The sequence below is a fragment of the Lissotriton helveticus genome, chromosome 12 (genome assembly GCF_964261635.1).
Source record: "Lissotriton helveticus chromosome 12, aLisHel1.1, whole genome shotgun sequence".
NCBI classification, from domain to species: Eukaryota; Metazoa; Chordata; class Amphibia; order Caudata; family Salamandridae; genus Lissotriton; species Lissotriton helveticus.
Window position 1 is genome coordinate 849,533,425 of NC_136073.1, and position 13,116 is coordinate 849,546,540.

General features: G+C 48.0%; 1 protein-coding gene across 2 annotated transcripts in view; it reads right to left on the reverse strand.

Moving 5' to 3' along the window:
* CACTIN (cactin, spliceosome C complex subunit) overlaps positions 1 to 13,116 on the reverse strand; it is a 52,567-nt gene that overhangs the window by 11,210 nt on the left and 28,241 nt on the right. For both annotated transcript variants that reach the window (XM_078671078.1, XM_078671076.1), the window contains 3 exons: positions 12,813 to 13,005; positions 11,069 to 11,191; positions 10,183 to 10,439 (listed from right to left, as the gene is read on the reverse strand). In XM_078671078.1, coding sequence (XP_078527204.1) covers positions 10,183 to 10,439; positions 11,069 to 11,191; positions 12,813 to 13,005 — 573 coding nt within the window. The remainder of the gene's footprint in view (positions 1 to 10,182; positions 10,440 to 11,068; positions 11,192 to 12,812; positions 13,006 to 13,116) is intronic.

The window sequence follows — 13,116 nt, forward strand, 5'->3', positions numbered from 1 at the left end:
TCAATAACATGGTAATAACATGGATAATAAAAACATACATAAAACCAATCCATATACAATCAGGTAAGGAAGTAATATAGGACAGCACAAGTCATTGATCCCACTACAGAGGTGTTCAGGTGGATCAGTAAACCAACGTGTATCACATCTTGGTCGGTAGTAAGAGTAGCGTAGTAGTGCCCCCAACAGGTAGAGTATAGTGCCAAGGGATAGGGTGAGCAGTGATATAAAGCAATGCAGAGTCTCTGAACCAAAATCTATAACGATCAGGAGATCTTGGCCAGAAGGATTGTTTTCACCTCTTTCTTGAAGAGTGCAGTGGAGGAGATCAGCCTGGTTTCAGGAGGGAGCGCATTCCAGATCCTGGGTGCCATTCCTGAGAAGGAGCGCTTGTAGGTTTTCACTTTCCGGAATCTACGAGGTTTCAGGAGTAGATTTTTTGTACTCCTATTGGATCTCGAACCTCCTGATATAGACAGCTTTTGAGCGAGGTAGTTGGGTGCCTTGTGGTGCACGGCCGCGTGTGTCATAACTGCAATTTTTAGATGTATTCTTGCTTCAAAAGGCAGCCATTTTAGAGACTTTAAGTCTGGGGATATGTGCGAATGCTTTCTAGAGCCAGTAATGAGTCTCGCGGCAGCGTTCAGGGAGGCTCTTAAGGGTGCTGTTGTGGATAGCGGGAGACCGCTGAGGGCCGCAATTCCGTAGTCTATTCGAGGGATGACTAAAGCTTGTACAGCAGTTTGGAAGTCTTTGGCCGGGAGGAAGGGTTTAATTTTCAGCGAGTTAAATTAGCTGCTTTTGTGGCTTTGCTGACGTGCTGCTGCATGTTGAGCTTGGCGTCGAAGGTGATGCCTAGGGATTTCGCCGAGTCCACGATGGTAGGTTGGACATTGAGTGCTGTTAGGTTGTTGAGCCAGGTTTGGGTGGTGGAGATTTTCGCCGGGGGTGTGATGAGTAGGAACTCAGTTTTCAGAGCATTTAGTTTGAGGTGATTATCGGCCAGCCAAGATTGGGTGTTAATAAGCGTGGAATTCAGATGTTTGATATCTTCCGGGGATTGTAACTTTAGATAGAGTTGTGTGTCATCGGCGTACATATGGAATTGAACATTGGATGCTTGAAGCAAGGTGGCGAGCGGTTCCATAACGAGGTTGAACAGTGTAGGGGAGAGGGTGGATCCTTGTGGGACACCTAGATCTGCAGGCACAGGTGTAGATAGCACATTGTCGATCTTGAACCTCTGAGACCGATTGTGAAGGAAGGACGAAAACCACTTGAGAACAGTTCCCGATAGCCCCATTCTAGTGCTTAGCAGCTCCATCAAGTTCTCATGTTTGACCGTGTCAAATGCTGACGAGAGGTCAAGAAGGATGAGGAGGCAGGACTCATTGCGATCCAGGATTTGGAGGGCGTCATCAATTATGTGTGTCATAGCTGTTTCCGTGCTATGTTTCGCTCTGAAGCCTGATTGATGAGGGTTGAGGAGGTCAAATTGATCAATGTGTTTTGTTAGTTGGAGTTGGACACATTTCTCCAGCAGTTTGGCCAGGGTGGGGATATTGGTGATGGGCCGATAGTTGTTTAGGTCAGACGGATCAGCTGTAGGTTTCTTGAGTATAGGCGTGACTTGCCCCACCATAAGGGAGTCTGGAATGTGGCCTTGTTGCAAAGAGCTATTGATGATCTTGGTCCAGAGAGGGAGGAGCAAGGGGATAAAGTCTTTTACAGCATTAGCAGGTAGAGGGTCTGTGAGGTGATTAGAGGGCTTCAAGGTGCAGAGCAGTTTGTGTATTGCTTCTTCTGAATAGGTATCGAAGTACTGCCAGGATGCCTTGTTTTTAGGTTGAGTGTCTGCCATTCTGGTGTGGTTGGGGTATCGGCTTACATCCATGATGAGGTCATTTCTTATGTTGTCAGTCTTTAGTTTAAAGAAAGCAGAGAAGGCTTCACAGTGTGGGGTGTCGTTTGTTGTGCTGTTTGATTGTGTGGGATGTGCCTTTGTTTGGGTCTTGATTAGCTCGAACAGCTTTCTTGGCCTGTTCTTCGCTTGGTCCAACTGGCGGCTGAAGAAGTCCGACTTTGTGCGCTTTAGTTTCCTAAAGTAGGCATTTCTCTTGTTCTTAAGCTTTTTGAGATGCAGTGCTGAAGGGTCCAATCTCCAGGTGCGCTCTGCCATTCGCATATTACGCCTTTCGTCATTGAGTCTGTCATCATACCAGGGGTTAGAGATTTTGGTGGAGACTCTCTTCAGTTGCAGAGGGGCGACTTCATTGACTATTGTATTCATAGAGTCAAGGTAGTGGTCAGTCAGTGATTGAACATCTGAGGCCCCTGAAGGGGGAAGGAGGAGGTTGCCGATGTGGGGAGGTAGGGTAGAGGGGTTGAGATTCTTCAAATCCCTTTTCCATGCTTTGGTTTTGATTGGTTGAGTAGGGTTAGGTTTAACTTTTTCGTTGATAAAGAAGGTGATAATGTGGTGATCTGACCAATCGCAGGGTAGAATCGCCTCCAGTTGAATGGCGTTCTCTTTGGCAATGATGAGATCGAGTATCGCTCCTTTGTCGTGTGTTGGTTTATCGCATAATTGGGTGAGGTCAAGCGCATTGAGGAAAGTTTTGAGACTATTCACCACGGTGTCTTTCTGATCGTTCCAATGGAGATTGAAGTCACCCAGGTAGACTTGAGTGGTCTGCCGACCGGCATTGGAAGTGATCAGGTCCATGAATTGTTGGGTGAATATGAGATTGTCACCAGGCGGGTGATAGATGAGATGTAAAGCACAGACTTGTTTGCCCTCACTGGTGATGTCGAGGCAGAGGAGTTCACAGGAGGAAAGGGAGGGGGAGGTGACTTGAGTAACGGAGAGGTTGCTCCTAAAAATGCATGCAATTCCCCCGCCCGTCTTGCCAGGAGACCTGTCCAGCCTAATGATGTGATAATTGGGGGGGACTAGTATGTCCATAATCGGGGTAGAGGCTTCAGTGAGCCACGTTTCCGTTAGAATGGCTAGGTCCAGATCCCTATCTGAGACGAGATCCGCGATGTTGGAGGAATGTCTCTGGGCCGATCTGCAGTTTAGTAGGATGCATTTGAGTTTGGGAGAGAGAAGGGTGGTCGAGCTTTCTAGTGTGAGGGGAACTTTTCTGAGGTTGTTAGGGACGGAGCCTCTGTTGTTGAGTGTTGGGGGCCTTAGAGGGTTTGTAAGAATTGTGGGTATGGGGATGTGTGAGTTGGAAAAGTCTTTTACAGGACCTGGGCCATAAGAGCGTAGGAGAGAGCATAGGTCGCGGTCCGACAAGGGGTTGAGAACACGACGGGGGCGGTGGGAATTATTGCGCACGGGGATAGTAGGCCATTGCTGGTGTCGTCGGGTGCGAGGGTATGCAGGGAGGGTGCGTCGTTTGTAGGGTAGTGGGATGGTGGGAGGTAGACTGGGCTGTGAGGAGAGAAGGTCTTTGATTGCGTGGATGTCTTTTTTGATTTGTAAGATTTCCTCTTTGACTTGTTGGAGGGTGGATAAAGTCAGGTCAGGAGGGTCATTGGGGAAGGTGTTGGTGGAGAGAGACGTTGGTGAGTGGTTGAGTAGTGAGCTGGAGAGCAGGCAGGGTATCGGGGGGGGGGGTATACTAGCGTTGTTGAGGGGTTCCGCGGAGCTAATGAGTGGGATGGTATTCAAGGAGTGGACGTGTTTGTGGGCGAGGGGTGTGGGTGATGTAGGTGAGACAGGCGGTGGGTGGGAAGCATAGGTAGTGACTTCAGTGGGAGACGGTGCCGGTGAGTAGAATAGTGAGTGAAGGCTGAGGACAGTGGGGGAGACAGGAGGGTAGTGAGGGCTGAGAATAGGAGGTGGGAGAGAGGGGGATGCTAAGGTAAGGGAGGAGGTATGTTCTGTATCTTTTGTTGGGAGGGAGATAGAGTTGTGAGTGGGGAGGGAGCAGGGAAGGGAGAGGTGTCTGCCGTGGGGGGGATGGGGGGGATGGGTGGATGGGTGGATAAACTCCGAGTGATGGTGTGTGCAGATGTAGGCGTGTTGTGGGTGGGAGTTGTTGTGTCAGGTGTGAGAGACTCGTGGGTGGGAGTGGGAAGGGAGATGGGGAGGGAGAGGTGTCTGTCGTGGGGGGGATGGGAGGGGGGGGGTGGATAAACTTTGGGCGGTGGCTTGTTCAGATGGTGGTGTGTTGTGGGTGGGGGATGTTCTGTCCGGGGGGGAGGGATGGAGGGGATATGGGTGGGGATAAGAAGGGTCATGTTAGAGGGGCTGCTAGTATGTGCGGTGGAGTTATTTATGACTGTTCTTGGGGAGTGGGGGGCGTTAACAGCAGGTGGGCCATTTACTGGGGTGCTGGGGGTAGAAGTGTAGTAGGTGGTGGCTGCGACGTCAGGGGTGATAGTGCTGGCGGAGTTCTGGGTGGGGGTCCGCAGCTTGGAGAGGTGCTCTTTGAACTTGGGGAACAGGTTGTCTAGTAATTCCAGGTTCTTGTCCGTGGATTGGATTAGGACAATCCCGTTATTGTAGATGGTAATGGTAGACCTGCCAGGGAAGAGGTGGGAAGGTGTGATGGTGAGACTTAGGCCATGAGTTGTTTTCCTGGTGGTGGAGACTGTGAGTAGGGATAGGAAAGTTTTCCTCCATTGGGCTCTGCGTGAGGTGTGGAAGATGATATCAGTATTGAGGGCTCCATTGCCCAGTGAGAAGTAAGTGTCGGCAAAGGGTGTTTCAGGGTGTGACCTCAAGAAGTTGTGTTTAAAACGTTTAGTGGCATTTTTGGAGAGAGGAGTGGAGGGGTAGTTAATTCTAAAAGTGTTCTTGCCGTTGAGCTCCATTTTATAGAGGCTGTGGTGTTAGGAGTAGGAAATAGGCCGATAGTACAAACTGTCAGCCGCTAGTTACAGGGCCAAGGAAGACACTAGTGAGTGTCACTAGTGAGAGCCTATAATATAAATAATATACTGGAATAAAATAGAATACCTATGCAGGCAGTAAAATACCTGAATCGAAAGTGACAGTAGTGTGTAGTCAAAAATATGTGAGGTACATGTGCCAGTAACAAAAAACAATTACAAACAACAGTCAAATGCAGAAAAAAGTATTCTCATTCAGTGCATTACAAATGTTCAAAATAAAGCTAGGAGTGTAAGTGTAAGAACCAAATAAATGAGGTAGCGAACAGTGAATGATAGGGATAAAGGTGAGATAGGTGCAGGTGCAGCATGAGGTAGCGTTTGGTGCCGAACCGGTGAGGGAAAAGTGAAATGGGTGCAGTTTACGCAGAGTGTATAGAGTACTAGTAGAGGTATAAAACTGCAATATAGAGCAGTCACTTAATCGCACGAAGATACATATACAATACAAATACAAATACTAGTATAATACTAACAGAGTATGGGTGCAGACAGAGGCTGCTTGAGTCATAAATGACACTAGCGAGCATCCAAAAGAAATATGAGGTAGCGATCGGTGCATTACCTGTGAGGAGAAAGTGACATAGGTGCAGGGTACAAAAATTCTACAAAGTACAGGTAGGAGTATAATACTGCGATAAGAGGCAGATACTTAATCACACATGTATGAGGTAATAGTCGGAAGATAAAGTGACATGGGTACAGGGTACAAAAATTCTACAAAGTACAGGTAGGAGTACAGTACTGCAATAAGAGGCAGATACTTAATCACACATATATGAGGTAGTAATCGGTGAGTTACAAGTGAAGATAAAGTGACGTGGGTACAGGGTACAGCAGTGCACAGAATACAAATAGAAGTACAACAAATTTGTATAATAAAGTAGAAATACAAAAATAGAAAAATAAAAATAAAAATACAGTACTGCAATAAAAGGCAGATACTTAATTATAGTGTTTAGATACAGAGCTATGTAGGTGTGCGGTAGTTGATAACAAGAAAAGTCAGTTCTTAGGGTCTGGGCAAGAAGTGAGAGTGACTAGTCCAGGATGGCCGCCGAAGAAAGAGAAATATCAGTCTAAAATGGCCGCCAAATAGGGGAGATATAGCCGATAGTCCTCTGTCAGTTGTTGTTGCTTAAGACCAGGAAGGGCTATTTCAGTTTCTATTTGAGCAAGCCCAGCTCTGGCTTGCTGGGAGGGAGTCTTATCTCTGTTTTGGTGGTCTTGTGTGGGGGAGTTAAACTGAGAGGCCTCGTGAGTAGCGGTGGTACAGGCGGTACAGGTTGGGGGAATTTATTGCTACAGTTTTATGGCCCCCGCCATTTTGTACAAAGGAGGCTTTTTCTAGAAAATGTGAATAGTCGATTGGGGTAGATAAATACCTTTTTGCAGATTCTGTTGAGCAAACACGTTGATGTCAGCAAAGTGATGAATATATCAAGCCAAAAGGGTACAGCTGCAGTGTTTAAAGACTGCTGGACCTTTGATGTGCGTGCATGGCCACGTTTAAGAACTGATGTAAAGTCTTTTGCCTGTATGTGATTTCTGCTCAGAAGTTGTGCTGATGTTAGCAGTAGCGTTTTGCAGGCTTCTAGAAGTCTAGCCGGAGTGATCCAGTGCGATTTCTATTCATTTCTTGCCAGTGAAGCATCCACCTTTGCACGACTGCTCCCGGGGTATTAGTGGCAGCAGGGGGTCCGCAGTATCGCGCCGTCGGGGTCGGAGGCTTCTCTTCTCTCGGCAGCAGGCGGCAGCTCCGAGTGAATTGTCAGGGGCTGCGCACTTCTAATATTTCTCGCGGCATTTCTCCTGTCCTTCGTTCGGCTCAGCTCCTGCCCCGTCTCTCCAATGCGGTTATCGAGGGGGTGGTGGGGGGCGGTGGGGAAGGACACCGAGTCACCTCGTTAGGACGCCAGTGTTCCCCTATGACCCTCCCGTGCCAGGTCCCGAGCGCTGCACCCAGTCCGAGTCTGCAGGCTGGGCGAGGGCGCACAGGCGATGCGTGCAAGGAGAAGGACGCCTCCGCAGACCCCCGCCGTGCCTAGAACGGGGTCCGCCAGCATGATGAGGGAGACCGAGGCAGTGGGCGAACGCAGGCACATCCGCAACGGGCACCAGTCTTTTGGTCCGAGTCACCCCACTCAGACCACAAGCCTCCGCGTTGTGCCCTCCTGCCGATCAAGGGGCAGATCCCGGGCTGCACGGCAGAGGCTGCAGCCCTGATGGGCAGACTACCGGCGCTCTCGGAAAGCCCCACAGGTCGCACGGAGGGCAGCCTCGCCAGCCACCATAACAGGCTTGCCTCCACCGACCAGGGCACAGACGATGCTCCAATGCGGGCAGCAGGGGTTCAGCCGCCGCCCAGGGCTCCTTCGATGATCCAGCGAGATCCGCAGGGGTCCAGCCGCCGCCCAGGGCTCCGATGGTGCTCCAGGGCTCCGTCGTTGCTCCAGTGCTCCGTCGATGCTCCAGTGCTCCGACGATGCTCCAACGAGATCTGCAGGGGTCCAGCCGCTAGAACTGCAGGTAACATTCAGTAAATCCAATACTGTTTTGAAATCCAGTTACTTGTGTTGCAACCCGTTACTTGTAGATAATCCAGTTACTTGTTTTCCTCGGCGTAGATGGGTGCTATCAGGGATAAATCCGTGACAGGGATCCCCAGCACTGGGAGCTCTGGGCTAGAGCTCCTACCAGGCGGCCATCTTGACCATTTCAAGCCTTTGATATGCAACCCAAGACTTCCACAGACAGGGGAAATACCGCCCCTGCCCATTTGGCACCAGGACAGGCGGGAAAATTAGCTAGTCAGGTGGTGTGTTCCCCATCAGGCTAGTTCCACCCCTAAGGTGGGCTACCTGATGTGAACATAAAAATCAGAATTCCACCATCTTGGGTTTGGTGGAGTCAGGCTCTCTGGGTCAAGGTGATGCCCACTTCCCACAGGAAGAGGTCATATAGGGGATGTAGCCACCCTCAAGATAAGTAGCCCATTGCTTACTACTCGTCACGCCCTTTAATGCCCCTAAATTGACTATTTAGGAGGCACCCCTGATGCCAAGAACTTAGATTCAACGGAATAGGAGGACAAAAAGTAAAAAACCCAATAAAGTTTGTTTAAATTATTATTTTTTTTTTTTTAAACGAGGACAAAAAAAGAGTCACTGGAAAAAAGAGAACAGAAGACTTGCTCTGGCCTTTTGACACCAAACCCTGCCTGCATCAGTCTCGACAATCGTGACTCGTGACTCGCGACTCGTCCTGCAGCTGAGCATCTATCAAGAACCCCAGGAGACTGCCAGCCCTTCGCACATTGCTAGCAATCTCCTTTTGATTCGAGGAGCTAATCCCCTGCATTCCGCAGGCACCTAAGACGTAAAGTTCGGTTCACCGAGTTTACGCTCCCTGGCCAGCACACAGCAGCAGGTCCCAGGAAGAGGTACCTGTGCTCCTGAAGGTCAGATCTGGCTCCTGCTGACTAAGAGGACACTAAAGATCGACCAGAGATGCACAGGACCCATACCCGGGGTACCGGACCCCTTACAGCAAACTGAGCCCGAGAGTCTCCAACCCGGACTCCCACTACACCAAGATCAAGCAGCCGTCAAGGTACATCAGCACAGCAGAGATCCACCTCCAGAGTGGCCCAGCTGCCCTAATTTTTGCACCCTCCACTGGCGAGGGCGACAACCCCAGGGTCCTAGGATGCTACGGGCCCAGCCGACATTTCCACTCTGCACTCCACTGCCTTAGCTCTGGTACGACGCCCGGCTGTGCCCTCTTGTGACCCAAGCCCCTCCCAGCTCTCCGTCTTGTCCGCAAGTCCCCCTCTGGAGCCTGTTTCTAGGTGCCCCCCTCCACCCCCTCTTTCCACCTGGCGTAGCGTGCAAAGCTACCAACCTGACCAACAATTCTGCTTCCGGAAGCCCCAGGGCAGGTAACGAGTAACTGCTGTTGGTACTTTGGAGCTTGGCCCACTACAACCCCAAGTCCTGAAAGAGACGCCTGGAATCCGATCGCAAATAACTATGCAACATATGCTTTTTCTCCCATAAGGAAGCATTGCTGCGTAAAGACGCTTTTAAGTGAACTGCTTACTTACCTGTGAAATTCAATATTTTAAAAAGGATTTCGCTGATAACGAAGTTGTTGGTATCAAATGTATATAAAAATGACTTATTTTTCTAAATTGGTCTCAGATTTATTCTGGAGGGCGTCTCATTTGTTACCTCTGTGAGCACAACAAATGCTTATAGCACTACCCTCTGATAAGTCCAAAATGTTGCCCACACTACAACAACACAGAGCATTTAGTGTACTAATTTTTTGCCTCTGTAAATCAATAAGGGTTGCCTGGACTCTTCACACAGTGTACCTCGTTTTGGTCCACAATATAAAGATCAAGCTTTCTACAGTGCGGAACTATGGGACATTTCACCCAAAAGGAGGGATGGGATGATGCACATTCACACCAGCCGCTTCACCCACTCATCCTCCTTCAACAAGATGTCGATATCCACTCCAATCAGACATAGCAGTAAAGAGGTGAAGGTGTAGGAGTCCGGAAACCCAAACAGACTTCACTCAGAGCCTAGTAGAGGGTTCATATGCCGAACCCAGGCCAGTCCTAATGGCTTGGCACTGGTAACACTATATTCACCTCAACACCAAACAGGATCTTCTCCCTGCTGGCCCATTATCTTTCGCATCGAAGGCGCTCCTGGTATGGGATTGTCTGGGATGCCTAAAATGGCCAGGGTTGCCAAGTCTTCCACACCATAGAGTGCGCCGCATCGCCAGAGAGGAGTGGAAGCAGATGGGCCAGCACAAGCAGACACTGCTCCAGTGACCTCGTCTTCTCTGGCAGTCCTCTAGAGAAGTCAGGGAACATACTAATCCTTCTAGACAAGAGCCAGAGGTCAGCTATCAAAAACTAATCTCAAGCCCAACCATGCATGTAAATATAATCCCTAAGAATTCCTAACAGTGGATTAATGTTCAAGATTTGCGAGCCAAGACAGTGATGTAACCGGAATGCCAGAGCAAAACCATCACACAATTTTAGTGCGCAGAAAGAGGGTCAAAATGCAACCCCTCATAAAAACTGCCTTCAGCAAACTCAGCTGGTAACTAATCACGCTACACATACACTGTGCTCTAAAGCTCCCAATACGAACATGTTCATGTGTTCTGTCAGCCAAAGAAAACAACAAACCACACATTACTGTAGGAACAGAGGATGAACAGGCTTTGCATCATCACCATAAGTCGTACCTGTGACCTGGAACTGCCGCCGGAACACCATAAGCCGCTGGAGGTCCTCTTCCATCTCCACCACATGGGCATCGAATGGCAGCTCGGAGGTGGTGAGCAGCTTGGGGCTGTACTTCCCTGCGTCATAGTCATCCAGGCTCTGCTGGATGAGATCCTCCTCCAGGAGCACAGCCTCTCCACCCTCGGTCTTGCCCTCCTCTTCGGCCTCCTCAGTCGATGGGCCAGGCTGCTCCGCAGACGTCTCCTCTGGTTCTGGCCTAAACAACAGAGCGAACGAGCAAGAAGAACACAACATGAGGCCAAATAACTTGTATCCCACAGCAGAAGGACCCGTTCCGTAAAAACAAGCAAAAAAGCATTGCCAACTTCTGTGGATAACTCCGCAAATCTAAAAACACTGAAAATAGGGAGGAGCAAGAAGCAGCTTTCATTATAGTCAGTAAACGTGTAACTCTGAAACAAGCATCAGGGCAGTCGCTGAGGGTTTCAAGGGAAATCATCATTGACAATGCAAGATTATGAGGGCCTCTATCAGAAAACACAGATCAAGGAAACCCAGTTCAACTGGATAGCTGATGGGTTGTACTTCTTGTTGGCAGAAACCAACAATCGGAGTATACGGGATTATATTTAAACATCTTTGCATTTAAAGTTTTACACTCTGAAAATTACTTCAACAATTAAACACATTTAAAGGACTCAATTGGGGATTCCCGTACAAGAGTTTTTGCTAGACGCCCCAAGAAGGAGTATATTTGAGAGGATACCCAAAGGGAATAGAGAAAAAACAGCAGAGAGAAAAAAACAAAGGGAATATGTTAAAATGAGCAGGAAGAGTGCGTGTTAGGAGGAAATGGAAAAGAGAGCAGACGTGAACTGCACACACCTTTCATCTGGGGACCCTGGCTCCTTCTTGACAATGGGGAAGAGAGGCTCACTCTCGACACCTTGCTCTTGCTTCAGCTTATACAGCTTCTGTCGCAATACATCCTGATGCCTCTCTCGAAGCCTGGACAAAATAAAAACAAGATTTAGAAACAGAAAGCAGAGACCCATAGTTACCAGATGCATTATTCAGGACTGCGATTCCACCAGGAATCAAACCACACTTCCAGCGATGGCAGCAGACCAAAATTAACTTGTCCTGGGGACCATATGTACAAGAAATGTACACTGATGCAAGTGAACAAGTATGCTCAGCCTGGCCTCTGCACAGAAGCACGGGGCAGACAATACGGTTGTTATAAAATGTAACATTGTTCTGTGAAAAACAAACCAACACAAGGCACAGAGTAACCACGCTTGCTGCGCTGAAAATTGCAGGCAGACAACAAAGAGAAGGTGTGGATTGGTAAAGTTGGCTTAAGTCTGCAATTTGCAAACAAAAACTGGAACTACAAGTTAAAGTGTATGTACAGACTCTGTAAACTTCAAGGCCTCCGACATCTGTGAGCAATGTTTGTTTTCTCACAATATTTCATTGAACACAGATCCACAGAATAGTCCAGATTTTTTTTTTTTACATAATTAAAATTGTTTTCATTATCACCGCTTTCTAGAGCACAAACAATGGAAGGCGTGCAATACATTAAGGACAGAAACACAGACTTGACTCCCATTTAAAATATTACCACACGGGCACCCGGGTTAAATCCATCATAGTGTGGCTGGCCACCAAACCTGCTTGTGTGCATCACATAAGGGGGTTGATGAACCACTAAGATCACTGCTGCTAACTTCTGCATTTAACATGGATTTCACAAATTACACTCCTGACGATACCAGCGTGGAAAAATAGTTACTTACATGTTACAATATTTCGCCCAAAAAAGCACCCCTCTTCCCAGATTAATACAATTGGTGCAGTTCTTGACTGCCAGGTGGTACCACAATCAATCGATCTAAAATACATTTAAAATCCATTTTCTTTTGTAACATTGTTCTCCTTCCGAATGTGCTATTTAAAAAAAAATGAAACATGAAAGGTGAAAGAAAAAGTTTTAAGCCAGCACTAAGAGTACATTTCCAAAGATAAACGATATTTTACAATGTACTGTATCTCAACAGATGACTGAAAATTAAAACTAAAAATGTTTCCAGGTTGAATGTAGGTAAGGACAGGGAGAGCACAGAACTCTCGCGAGGAGATAAGAGTGGTGGCTCAGCCTGGAGACCTACTGATACTCGTAAAGGAAGCCCAAGCAGTCAAGAAAGGTTCCAGCTAAACATATTCTGTCAACCCTAGAATCAGAGTCCAAATAATAATGAGCTCAAACGTGTAACCCGACCATAAGGTTTGTCTGGTACTGACCACTCTACATCAAAATAAAAACCCTTCACTCGAGAATGTTTAATGGAGCAGTAAATCACTTTCCTATTTAGCTTCTTATTTTCAAAATAATGTATATGGAATTGACTTTGCAATTACATATTTTTATATTTGCAGGTCTAATTGACCACAAGGAACTACTTCAAGGTTTAGAACATGGGGAGGATCCCTTGATAGGAAACAGCATTTGTGATTCAAGTTGATAACAGGAGTGCAACGAAGTGGATAAGTAGAAAAACCTGCTAGTTAAAAGTGCTCCGCAAAAGTGGAGCTAGTCTGTGGTATAGTATCTCAATCTCACCTTGCCCTGGCCATGTAGGCCCGCAGCTGCTGCAGCAGACTCTCCCAGTAGCCGATGTCCAGGTTGGGCCCACCTGCCCGGATCTTGTTCTCGATTCCTTGGTAGATGACCTGAAGCTGGATGTAGCTCTTCCCCTTGAAGACCTGCTGCACGTCCGAGCTCACCGAGGCGTTGACTCCTTCACGCCGCTCTCCTGCCAGGGATCAGAAAATAGATCTGCAAATTCACAAAACATAACTGCACTTACAGCGGAAGCAGATTCTTTGCTTACTGCACAGTGAAAGGACACACAAGATCTGCTCCA